The sequence below is a fragment of the Chrysochloris asiatica genome, unplaced genomic scaffold (genome assembly GCF_000296735.1).
Source record: "Chrysochloris asiatica unplaced genomic scaffold, ChrAsi1.0 scaffold00529, whole genome shotgun sequence".
NCBI classification, from domain to species: domain Eukaryota; kingdom Metazoa; phylum Chordata; class Mammalia; order Afrosoricida; family Chrysochloridae; genus Chrysochloris; species Chrysochloris asiatica.
Window position 1 is genome coordinate 482,638 of NW_006409047.1, and position 12,543 is coordinate 495,180.

Here is a 12,543-nt window from a genome sequence, read left to right on the forward strand (position 1 = left end):
ATGTTTAAGCTGGATTCAGAAGAGGATGTGGAACAAGAGATATCATTGCTCATGTCTGATGGATCTTGGCTGAAAGCAGAGAATTTCAGAAAGATATTTACCTATGCTTTATTGATTACACAAAGGCTTTTGATTGTGTGGATCATGACAAGCTATGGACAGCTTTGTGAAGTATGAGTATTCCAGAACACTTAACTGTACTTCTGAGGAATATGTACCTAGACCAAGAAGCAGTTATTAGAACAGAACATGGGAACACTGAATGTTTTAATATTGGGAAAGGTATGTGACAAGGTTGTGTTCTTTCACCATAATTATTCAACCTGTATGCTGAGCAAATAATACAAGAAGCTGGGTTCTATGAAGAAAAACGTGGTGTCAGGATTGGAGGAAGACTCATTAACAACCTGCGATATTCAGACAATACAACCTTTCTTGCTGAAAGTGAAGAGGACTTGAAACATTTACTAATGAAGATCAAAGAGCACAGCCTTCAGTATGGGTTGCATCTCAATATCAGGAAAACAAAAATCCTCACCACTGAACCAATAAACAACGGAGAAAAGATTGAAGTTGTCAAGGACTTCATTCTTCTTGGATCAACTATCAACACTCGTGGAAGCAGCAGTCAAGAAATCCAATGACATATTGCATTAGGCAAATCTGCTGCACAGGAACTTTTAAAGTGTTGAAGAGCAAAGATGTTAGCTTAAGGACTAAGGTGAGCCTGACCCAAGCCATGATATTTTCAATAACTTCATATGGATGAGAAAGCTGGTCAGTGAATTAGGAAGATCATAGAAGAATTGATGCCTTTGAATTGTGATGTTGGAGGAGAATACTAAAAGTGCCATGGGCTGCCAAAAGAACCAATGAATCTATTTTGGAAGACGTGCAGCCAGAGTGATCCTTAGAGGCCAGGATGGTTAAACTTCGTCTCTCGTAGTTTGGACATCTTGTCTGGAGGGAACAGTTGCTGCAGAAGGATACCATGCTTGGTAAGATGAAGGGTTGGAGAAAGATAGGAAGACCCCCAATGAGATGGACTGGCCAGGTGGCAGCAATGATGGACTCAAGTGTGGCAGCGGTAGTGTGGTTGGCCCAGGATCAGACATTGTTTCATTCTGTTGTGCATGGGGTCGCTATGAGTCGGTTCTGAATCAATGACACCTGACAACAACAACAACATATTGAGTATTATGAGTCTTTCATAGTATACTATCCATATGCCTAAAAGTGTTGTTATTATTGTCAAGGTGCAGACTCATTGTCACCCTGTATAGGGTTTCTGAGAGTGGCTGGTGTGTATGAACTACCAACCTTGCAGCTCAAACTGACTTTGCAGTCCAGCGTATTATCCAGCAGCACCATAGCTGCTATCAACATGCTGGAGAGCAATCAAAAACAGAAGTTAAGGGAAGCTCTACTGTAACCAACACTGTTTTAGTAACCAATTCCTTTCAAGTGACAAGTGCATAACCTGATAATCTGTCTTCTGCTAGACAAGCTTTGATGTGACAGCAGTATAGGGCAACTTTTGGATAGCAGTCTTCTTGAGGACCACAAAAATATTATTTCTTTTATGCTTACGTTTTACTTATTAGGTAATGTATTTCTTTTTATTTAGGCATGTATACCTTCTTTAGACAGCATAAGAGATGATTATACACATAAACTTAACAGATGGAATACAAAGAAATCAATTGACTACATCTGTAAAAAGAGACGATGGAAAAGCTCCATATCATCAGCCAACGCAAGGCCAGGGGCAGATTGTGGAACAGACCACCAATCACTTATATGCAAATTCATAATGAAGCTGAAGAAAATGAAAACAAGTCCACAAGAGACAAATTATGATCTTGAATATATCACACCTTAGTTTAGAGATCATCTGAAGAACAGATTTGATACAATAAACACTAAGGCTGAAGATCAATGTGAGATGACATCAAGAATATCATACAGGAAGAAAGTAAAAAGTCATTAAGAAGGCAAGCAAGAAAGAAAAGATCAAAAAAGGATGTCAGAAGAGACACTGAAATTTGCTCTCCAGCACGTTGTTGTTGTTGTTGTTAAGTGCTGTCGAGTCAGTTCTGACCCATAGCGACCCTGAACAGGGTTTCCAAGGTTGTAAATCTTTACAGGAGCAGAAATCCTCATCTTTCTCCTGCAGAGCAGCTGGTAGTTTCAAACTGTTGACCTTGCGGTTCACAGCCCGATTCGTAACCACTATGCTGCCAGAGCTCCTTGTTGTTGTTGTTAAGTGCCCTGGAGTCGGTTCCGACTCATAGCGACCCTGCACAGGGTTTCTGAGGCTGTAAATCTTTACGGGAGCAGAATGCCTCATCTTTCTCCCGCGGAACCGCTGGTAGTTTCGAACTGCTGACCTTGCGGTTCACAGCTCGATTCGTAACCACTACGCTACCAGAGCTCCTTAGAGGTGCTTAAATAAATGGAAGAAATGAGGAGGTACAAGAGCTGAACAGAACATTTAAAAGGTCAGCTTGAGAAGTCAAAGTCAAATATTACAAGGAAACGTGCAAAGATCTGGAATCAGAAAACCAGAAAGGAAGAACATGCTTAGCATTTCCCAAGCTGGGGGAAGTGAAGAAAAATTTCAAGCCTCCACTTTCATTGCTGAAGGATTCTCTGGGCAAATTATTAAATGATGCAGAAAGCATCAAAAGAAGATGGAAGGAATACACAGAGTCACTGTACCAAAAAGAAATGGCTAATGTTCAACCGTTTCAAGAGGTAGCATATGATCAAGAGCCAGTGATACTGAAGGAAGAAGTCCAAGGTGCATTGAAGAAATTGGCAAAGAACAAGGCACCAGGAATTGATGGAATACAAATTGAAACCTTTCAAGAAAGTGAGGTGGCACTGGAGGCACGCTCTCATCTCTGCCAAGAAATTTGGAAGACAACTATCTGGCCAAGTGATTGGAAGAGATCCGTATTTGTGCCCATTCCAAAGAGAGGTGACCCAAGGGAATGCAGAAATCATCAGACAATCTCTTTGATATCCCATTTGAGTAAAGTTTTACTGGAGGTAATAAAGAAATGACTGCAAGCGTACATTGACAGAGAACTTCCAGAGGTTCAAGCTGGACTCAGAAGAGGCTGTAAAACAAGGAATATCATTGCTGATGTCTGATTGATCTTGGCTGAAAACAGAGAATACCAGAAAGATGTTTACCTGTGCTTCATTGGCTACACAAAGGCTTTCAATTGCATGGATCATGACATTGTTTGGAAAACACTGAGAAGTATGAGTGTTCTGTAACACTTAATTGTGCTCATGAGGACTCTGTACATTGACCAAGAAGCAGTTGTTCGAACAGAAAACGGGAACAGTTTAAAAGTAAGGAAGGTGTGTGACAAGTTTGTATCCTTACACCATACTTACTCAACTTGTATAATGAACAAATAACCTGAGACACTGGTTTATATGAATAAAAACGTGGCATCAGGATTAGAGCCAGACTCATTAACAACCTGCAATATGCAAATGATACAACCTTGCTTGCTGAAAGTGAAGAGGACTTAAAAACTTACTGATGAAGATCAAAGAGCACAGCATTCGGTATGTATTGCATCTCAATGTAAAGAAAACAAAAATCCTCAGCACTGGACCAATAAACAACATTCTTATCAGTGGAGAAAAGATTGAAATTGTCAAGGACTTTATTCTTCTTGGATCAACCATCAATACTCATGGAAGCAGCAGTCAATAAATCAAATGACGCATTGCATTAGGCACATCTACTGTGCAAGAACTTTTTAAAGTGTTGAAGAGCAAAGATATCAGGTTGAGGACCAAGGTGCACCTGACCCTAGTTATTTTCAATAATCTCATATGCATGTGAAAGCTGGACAGTGAATAAGGAAGACCATAGAAGAATCAATGCTTTTAAGTTATGGTGTTAGAGGAGAATATTGAAAGTGCCATGGGCTGCCAAAAGAAGGAACCAATCTGTGTTGGAAGAAGTGCAGTCAGAGTGCTCCTTGGAGGCCAGGATGACTAACCTTTGTCTTTCATACTTTGGACATATAGTCAGGAGGGAACAGTCACTGGAGAAGGATACCATGTTTGGTAAGGTGGAAGGTCAGAGAAAAAGAAGATCCCCATCGAGATGGATTGGCAAAATGGCATCATCAATGGACTCAAGTGTGGCAACAATTGTGAGCTTGGCCCAGGATTTGGCATTGTTTCATTCTGTTGTCCATAGGATTGCTATGAGTCAGTACTGAATTGATGGCACATAACAACAACAACAACATAACCAACTGATTGCTATTTTATCAGTCTTCATGTATATAGTGTTAATTACCTTAAATATGTTTATCTGGTTGTTCAAGTATTACCATTATCCATTTCCAAGTTCTCCCATCACCCTTGGCAGAAGCTCAGTGTCTCTTAAAAAGTGAGTTGTCCTTTTCCCTCCATTCCACTTGTTTCTTATAACCACTAACAAAGTTTATATTTTCCCAATTCCCTATTCTATACCCACTGAAATATTTCAGTGATTATGTTTTCTAATATGTGTGAAAAACTAGGTCGTTTCCTAAATCATCAGCAAACATAAACAATACAAAATAGTTGAACTCTTATCATTGAAATTGTCAAAAATATAAATTATCTACATAAAATCCTAACGCGCACAAAAAGCTAGAGAACAGAAAATAAAAGATCTTCTTAATGACAGAAATCTTAATTCAGAAAAGCAAAATAGTATCAGATCTACAGTAGAGAATATCTTGTTGTCCATTACCACTCTTAGTTACAGTATATACAGTCCCAAGTAGTAGCTGGTGAGTTTGAACCACAGACATTGTTGTTCAAATCAAATTTTGCAGTCAAGTTCATCTCCTATAGTGCTAATTCCAGGATTCCATAGAAGACCTATTCTTCCCTATTTTACATAGATAATTGAATGGGAATAGGACAAACATATCATGCATAGATTTTTGTTGTTGAAAACATTTTTAAAGTGTCTGATTTTTATGTTAATATCTGTACAACTTATATGATAGACTAAGGAAGATAACCAGGTTTCCCCCTTAGAATTGGAATGCCCAGATTCCAGGGACATTCATCTTTTTCTCTTCCTGTTCATTAATATTAATAAGCCATCAGAGATTGGATTAGCATGTACCAATTTGTCTAATTGTATGCTCTGGGCATTGGACTCCAAGGGCCAAACAACTATAAATAGCCCACCTGTGCTCTGCACACCTTCAGTTTGTCCATCTCAGTCCAGCACACTGCATACCTGTGCATCTCCTCTGGAGTGGTCATCTTTCTCAGAAGGTCCATGCCTAAGTCTCTCTTCCTGCCAATTCTGAGGAAGCAGCCTTGGCCCTCATCAAATACTAGGCAGACAGGTGGTGGATGCACACTCCTTGGTTATGCTCCAGCAGAAACCCAGTGTAATCCAGTGAGTTATGTGGGGGACAATGAGCTGGGCAGGATTATTTATTCCCCTTTATGACAAGCAGCACACTAGGAGTGCCCAAATGGGAGGTTGTGAAGTATTAAGTTTCAACTCCAAAATATATGTAGTTTGTTTCTGGTTCTAGTAGAGGTCCAAGAAGACTCATTTAGCATTTGGTTTTTTGTATATCAGTTCTAGTTTTAACCAACACAGGGAATGCATCCCTCTCATGGGGAGGGTAGTAACACACTGGACAGCAGAGTTTGCTCCTTGTTTTATTGGTTATAGGAGAGATGAATGAGATCACAGGTGAAAATAAAAGAAAGATTTTGCAGATGAGAGTTCAGAATAGATTGCTCTCTTGCCCTTGCCCCCTGGTTTTGTCTCAACTGCCACTTCTTCCTTCATTCTTGAAATTTGGCCTATGTAGATCTCAAAGATACATCTAAAGCCAGGGTGTTGAGTCCTATTTATTGTCAGGAAAAATTAGAATCAATTTACAGGTATAACTTAGATATGTCTTTGGTTAAACTCCTTGGATTTCTGTATTAAACATTTTGAAATATAATTAAACAGAGTGAACATGGTTAATATATGGGCCTTAGGGATTTCCAATTTAATAATGAATCCTGTATGCTTTACTTAAGGTCTCTGTAGCTATATGTCAACCTCTATCTTAAGGTCTCTGTAGCTATATGTCAACCTCTATCTTGCATTTGAATTTCATTCCTAAGAAAATGTGTCAAATATTTTACAATGAACTCCAAAGCATGAGTTTCATGGATTATAGTATTTTCTATGAAGTATTGTTATTAGGTGACTGTAGTCAGTATGGGTTCATCGTGACCTTTTGCACAACAGAATGAAACACTGGTCCTGTGCCAACCTCACAACCAGTACTGTGCTTGAGTGCTGCTGCCGTTGGTCCAATCCATTTTGTTGGAGATCTTCTTCATGGTCATTACCCTCCACTTTACCAAGCATGATAGCCCTCTCCAGGGACTAGTCTATCCTAACAATATGTCCAAAGTATAAGAGATGAACTCTGGCCATCCTGGTTTCTAAGGAGCACTCTGGCTGTACTTCAGCACAGGTATGTTTGTTCTTTTGGTAGTCCATGGTATTTTCAATATTCTTCTCCAACACCATAACTCAAATGAATTAATTTTTTCTACATTCTTCCCTATTTCTTGTCCACCTTTCACATGCATATGAGTCTATTGAAAATACCATGATGTGGGTCAGGTGGTCCTTAGTCCTCTTGAACACTTTAAGGAGGTTTTATGCAGCTTATTTACCTAATGCAATACAGCATTTGATTTCTTGACTGTTGCTTCCATGAATATTTATGGTTGATTGAGTAAAATGAAGTCTTTGACAACATCAATCTTTTCTCTGTTTATCTTGATTTGCAGACCTCATGGGCCCTGTAGTAAAAACACTGAAGTGCTAACTGTGCTAAATGCTATGGGTTGGTATGGATTGGATCTCAATGTAAAGAAAACAAAATCCTCACCACTGGACAAATAAATAACACCAAAATAAATAGACTGATAACAGAGTCAGTGGTTCAAACCCAACCACTCCTAAGAAACCATATACAGGATCACTATGAGTCAGAACTGACTTGATGCACTTTACAACAACAACAATTGTAACACTGTAGGATAAGTACTGTACTGCTAACCTCAAAATTAATGTGTCAAACCTTAGCTGCTCCTATACAGGGTTGCTATGAGTTGGAACCAATCGATGACACTTAAAAACAAAAAGGTTGTAGCTAGGTACGTTTCAGGATTGTATCCTTTCACTATATTTATTCAATCTGTATACTGAGAAAAAAATCAGAGAACTTGGACTTTATGAAGAAGATTGTGACATTAGAACTGGAGAAAGGCTTTTTAATAGCTGGTCATACACAGAGGGCCCACAAATAACTAAGAGGACTTGAAGCACATTCTGATGAAGATCAAAGACTTCAACTTTCAGTATGTATTACCCCTCAATGCAAATAAAACAAAAGTCCTCATACTCACAACTAGACCAATAAGCCACATCATGATAAAATAGTCAAGGGTTTATTTTATTTAGATCCAGATTAAACATTCATAGAAGCAACAGGTAAGAATTTAAGAAATGAATTGCATTGCACATATCTGCTTCAAACATCTATTTTAAGTGTCAAAAACCAAACATTTCATTTTGAACTCTAAGGTGCACCTGACCGAACCCATTGGATTTTCAATTACCTCATCTGTGTGTAAAAGGTGGATAAAGAATAGATGACAAAAAACCCTATGTCTTTGAATTATGGTAAAAAATATTAAATATACCAGAACTGCCAGGGGATTGAAAAAATTTGTGTTGGAAAAAGGACAGTCAAAATAAGCAATACAAGTCCTGCACTTTCCTCATAATTGTTGTTACACTTAGTTTGTGCATTCCATATTTTGATTATTAATGAAAATTTTATAACCATTTCTCATCAGCAAATGAAGGTCTCAAAAGCTTTACTACATTTGCATCATTTTGGTCAATTCTAATTTGAGTAGGCAGCTTCATCCCCAGTCACATTTTGAGTGTTTTTCAACCAGCACTATATGTGTAGGTTTTCTATGTTATTCATAATGTTTCACCTTCTGACAATGTACTGCTGCTATTCATAAGATGTTTGGTGACTAAACATTCAGAACTAGTTCATCTCTACCTCTTCCTAGTCTGTCTTAGTTTGGAAGCTCAGCTGAAAGCTGTTCACCATTGCTGACCCTGCTGATATTAAAATGCCGTTAGCCTATCTTCCAGCATCACAGAAACACACAGGGCACCACATTATGACAAACTGGCAGACAGGTGGTGGACCAAACACATAGTTATTAAAAGTTAATGTACACTTGAGTCAAATAATATATACATAGATAGATAGATAGATGATAGATAGATAGATAGATAGATAGATATTTTAAAGACAACCCACGTAACTGAATAACCCTATATCTTCAAATAAGATGGATGCCAGAAAACCAAAGAATGATGAAAACCTGTGAAGATTGTTAACTTATAAAAATGTGCTCTGATTATAAACATTTGATAATAACTTAGAATCCAGCTAGTACATACACTGGATGAGCTATTAGAGTGAGCTTTGGTAACCTAAATGCTGATGTTTTGAATAGACCATCTGTGCCATAAAAGTACTGATGATTTTTCTGCAATGATTAAGGTCTAGAAAACACTATGCAACAGAATGATGCAGTAAGTCATGGGTCACCCTCAGTCAGAATCAACTATTTATTCCCCTTATTTGTTGTTATGTAAATATCCCGAAGTAAGGAATTTTATTGCCTTGGTTTTTGTTTTTTGTTTTTTTGTTTTTGTTTTTTTTGTTTTTCTTTTTTCCAAAACAAATTAAGTACATTTGACAACTTAAATGGAATAACCAGTGGCTATTAAATAGACTCTGTCAGTTGGTGACACTGTTGGTCTCAGAGTAGAACTTAGTTTCCTGGAGTTTTGAAGTATTGATTTTCATAAATAGATCACCAAGTCATTTTTCTAAGCCACCACTGGGTGAACCCCAACTTTTTGGTAAGCAGTCAAGTGTGTTAACCATTTATCCAACTTGGAACTACAAGTGCTTCTTGGTGTCCTTTGAAATTATTTTTTCATAAATGAAGGATATGTCTTATTGCATATGTTACCCTCATTGAAGGGGGTGGTATACTGCTCCTGCTATGGATTTATTAAGATCCCTGGTGGAGCAGTGATTTAAGCATTACACTAACTTCAAAATCAGCAGTAGAAACCCACCAGCTGCTCTGTCAGAGAAATCTGAGGCTGCCTGCTCTTGATAAGATTTACAATCTCAAAGAAACCCTATGGGACAGGTCTACTTGGTTCTGTTGCTATTTTTAAGTGTTGTTGAATAGGCTCTGAATCATAAGAACTGTGTATAGTATTTTTGAGGAACAGCTGGTGGGTTTGAACCACTGACCTTGTGGTTCAAACTGACCTTATGGTCCAGTGCATTACCCTGTAGTAGCACAACAGGATTCTGTCCTACATGGTAACGAATAGTCAGGATCCACTCAGTGGCAGTGGGTTTGGTTTTATGTATTTGTTATCTTAAATTGACCTTGCTATTCTAACTTTTTTTTTTTTTTTTTGCCAGAGTCTCTAAAGTAGGTGTGTACAAAAACAGGTGAATATCATAGAAAACAATGAGAAGTACAATGGCTGGGTTTTCTTAAACCGAAAAATATTGTTAATGGTATTGTGATATTCAGTTCTCAAATGGAAATATTTGTGAACTTTTGTGTTTGTGAATTTCCTGAATTACAAATACAGACACAGTGCTGGGAGCCTATTGATGTATTTCCTTTTAACCATCTATTTTCTTTTTCTAAAAATCATCTCAGGTATGTGGAGCCAAAGAATGTAACAAGAATCTCAGAATTCTTCCTCCTGGGTCTTTCTGAGGATGCAGAACTGCAGCCTCTCCTTTTTGGGCTCTTCCTAGTCATGTACCTGATCACTCTGCTTGGTAACCTGCTCATCACCCTGGCCATCAGTACCGACCCTCATCTCCACACCCCCATGTACTTCTTCCTCTCCAACCTGTCCTTGACTGACATTGGTTTAATCTCCACCACAGTACCAAAGATGCTGGTGAACATCCAGACACAGAGCAAATCCATCACCTATGCAAGCTGCCTGGCACAAGTATCTTTTTTAAATCTCTTTGGATGTCTGGACAGTCTTATCCTGACAGTGATGGCTTATGACAGGTTTGTGGCCATCTGTCACCCTCTACACTACACAGTCATCATGAACTTCCGCCTATGTGGCTTGCTAGTTTTGGTAGCTTTTTTCATCAGTCTTTTGGACTCCCAGTTACACATTTCAATGGTATCACAGCTTACCTTCTGTACAGATGTGGAAATCCCTCATTTCTTCTGCGATCCCCCTCAACTCTTTAACCTGGCCTGTTCTGACACCTCCACTAATATCATATTAGTGTATTGTATTGGTGCCGTCTTTGCTGGTGTTCCAGCCACAGGGGTCCTTTTCTCTTATATTCGAATTGTTTCTTCCATCCTGAAAGTCTCATCTTCCAGTGGGAAATATAAAGCCTTTTCCACCTGTGCTTCTCACCTGTCAGTCATTTGCTTATTTTATGGTACAGGTATTGGAGCGTATCTCAGTTCAGTCGTCTCATCTTCTGCCAGGAAGGGTGCAGTGACCTCGGTAATGTACACTGTGGTCACCCCAATGCTAAACCCCTATATCTACAGCCTGAGGAACAGGGACATTAAGAGAGCGTTGCAGAAGTTCCTCAGCAGAATAGCCTAATATCAACACATGTTGCATCTTCTTTGATGTTTGGGTTGTTAATCATGTCAAAACCTAAATTCTTGTCTCTTTGGATGAATTCTATTTGTAGTTCTCCTAGGTTTCAATATCAAATTTCCATATCTGAACATTGGGTTCTTTGTCACATTTTTAATGAGATATTGGTATTATTCTGTTGTTGTTAAGTGCTGTCAAGTCAGTTCCAATTCCTAGCAACCCTGTATAGAGTTTCCAGGGTGTGCCTGGTGAGTTTGAACCAGTATTCTAGGACATGTCAATTTTGATGATCAATTTGCACAATAGCTATGTTATGTTGCAGCACTGCTAGTTATTTATCATGGCCCTTGTAGCCAAATCTCTCCACTTTTGATACATTGTAAATCCACGGGCTTTGTTTCTATGCCTGTGATTATGGACTCATTTTGAAATGAGTTGTTAAAGAGTAAAGATTAAGGTGAATCTAAGGAGTAAATTTATTTTAACTGCAAGATCAGTGGTTCAAGCTCTTCCACAGCTTCTCAGAAACCCTACACAGGGTTGCTATGGGTCGAAACCAAATCGACAGCACTTAACAACAAAAACAAGGAGTAGATGTTACTTATGGATCTAAGTATCAAGAGTGCCCTCACCTTAGTAGTGTGACTCACATCACCCTTGGGGGCATGGTCTGATGTTAATTTATAAGACTGCTTTGGAAAAATGCTCACTATTGCCTTGGATCTTACATCTGGCTCATGATGTCTGACCTCCAGTTCATGGGACTTTCCACTCATCAACTGACTGATTCGCCATTTCCGACATCCTTGTACATTAACAGCCTATCATCTGACCTGCCAATTTGGGTTCCTTAGCTCCTGAGACTACATAGGTGACAAGATTCGTCCAGACTCAACTCTGAACTATATATTTTGACTTCTCAGTATTCACAATTTTGTGATTCATTGTTGCAGAATCCTTGGACTTTAGGGAAGGGAGGAATGGTGAGTGTTATCAAGAGACTATGGAGGGGCATAAAATGTGAGAAAAGTCCAACAGTTGGTATATTTTTAACTTCTATCTCATAAGAAGCAACCTTTTGTTGATATTTATAAAAGAAATTGTTCATGCAATTGGATGTCAGAATGGTGGGGTTCACTACAAAGCCCTGACTCACTGAAATATGTGGTTTTAGAGAAAAGGAACATTTAGTTTTTGGAGCAAGAGGAATTTTTAGTTTCTGGATGGGATAAAAATCACCCATGGATTGAAGCAGTTGTGCTGTTATAATCACTTACACAAGGAAAAAGCTAGTTATCGGATATAGCTATAACTATATATATAACCTCATATGGATGTGAAAGCTGGACAATGAATAAGGAAGACTGTAGAAGAATTGATGCCTTTGAGTTGTGGTGTTGGAGGAGAATACTAAGGGTGCCATGGACTGCCAAAAGAACCAATAGATCTGTTTTGGAAGAAGTGCAGCCAGAGTGCTCCTTGGAGGTCAGGATTGCTAAGCTTCATCTCTCATACTTTGGACAGTTGTCAGGAGAGAACAGTCGCTGGAAAAGGATGTCATGCTGGGTAAGATAGAGGGTCAGAGAAAAAGAGGAAGACCTCCAACGAGATGGATCAGCCAGGTGGCATCATTGATGGACTCAAGTGTGGCAGCAGTAGTGAGGTTGGTCCATGATTGGACATTGTTTCGTTCTGCTGTGCATGGGGTCGCTATGAGTCGGTTCCAACTCATTGGCACCTGACAACAACAACAACAA

At 38.8% G+C, this 12,543-nt stretch overlaps 2 protein-coding genes across 2 annotated transcripts in view; both read left to right on the top strand.

The window, feature by feature from the left end:
• The window catches only part of LOC102834435 (olfactory receptor 18-like), an 18,392-nt gene extending 8,750 nt beyond the window's left edge, over window positions 1–9,642 (top strand). Inside the window, exon 4 of the mRNA XM_006877558.1 lies at window positions 9,609–9,642. Within this exon, the coding sequence (XP_006877620.1) occupies window positions 9,609–9,642 (34 nt within the window). The remainder of the gene's footprint in view (window positions 1–9,608) is intronic.
• Window positions 9,643–9,730: 88 nt separating this feature from the next.
• On the top strand, window positions 9,731–10,789 carry LOC102834818 (olfactory receptor 18-like). Its single transcript, XM_006877559.1, has one exon. It carries the CDS (start codon window positions 9,731–9,733, stop codon window positions 10,787–10,789), a length of 1,059 nt encoding a protein of 352 aa, XP_006877621.1.
• Window positions 10,790–12,543: the final 1,754 nt, after the last annotated feature.

Bases quoted from the DNA above. Each gene is read 5' to 3' on its own strand.
- LOC102834818 (XM_006877559.1), top strand. From the start codon at position 9,731: ATGGAAATATTTGTGAACTTTTGTGTTTGTGAATTTCCTGAATTACAA.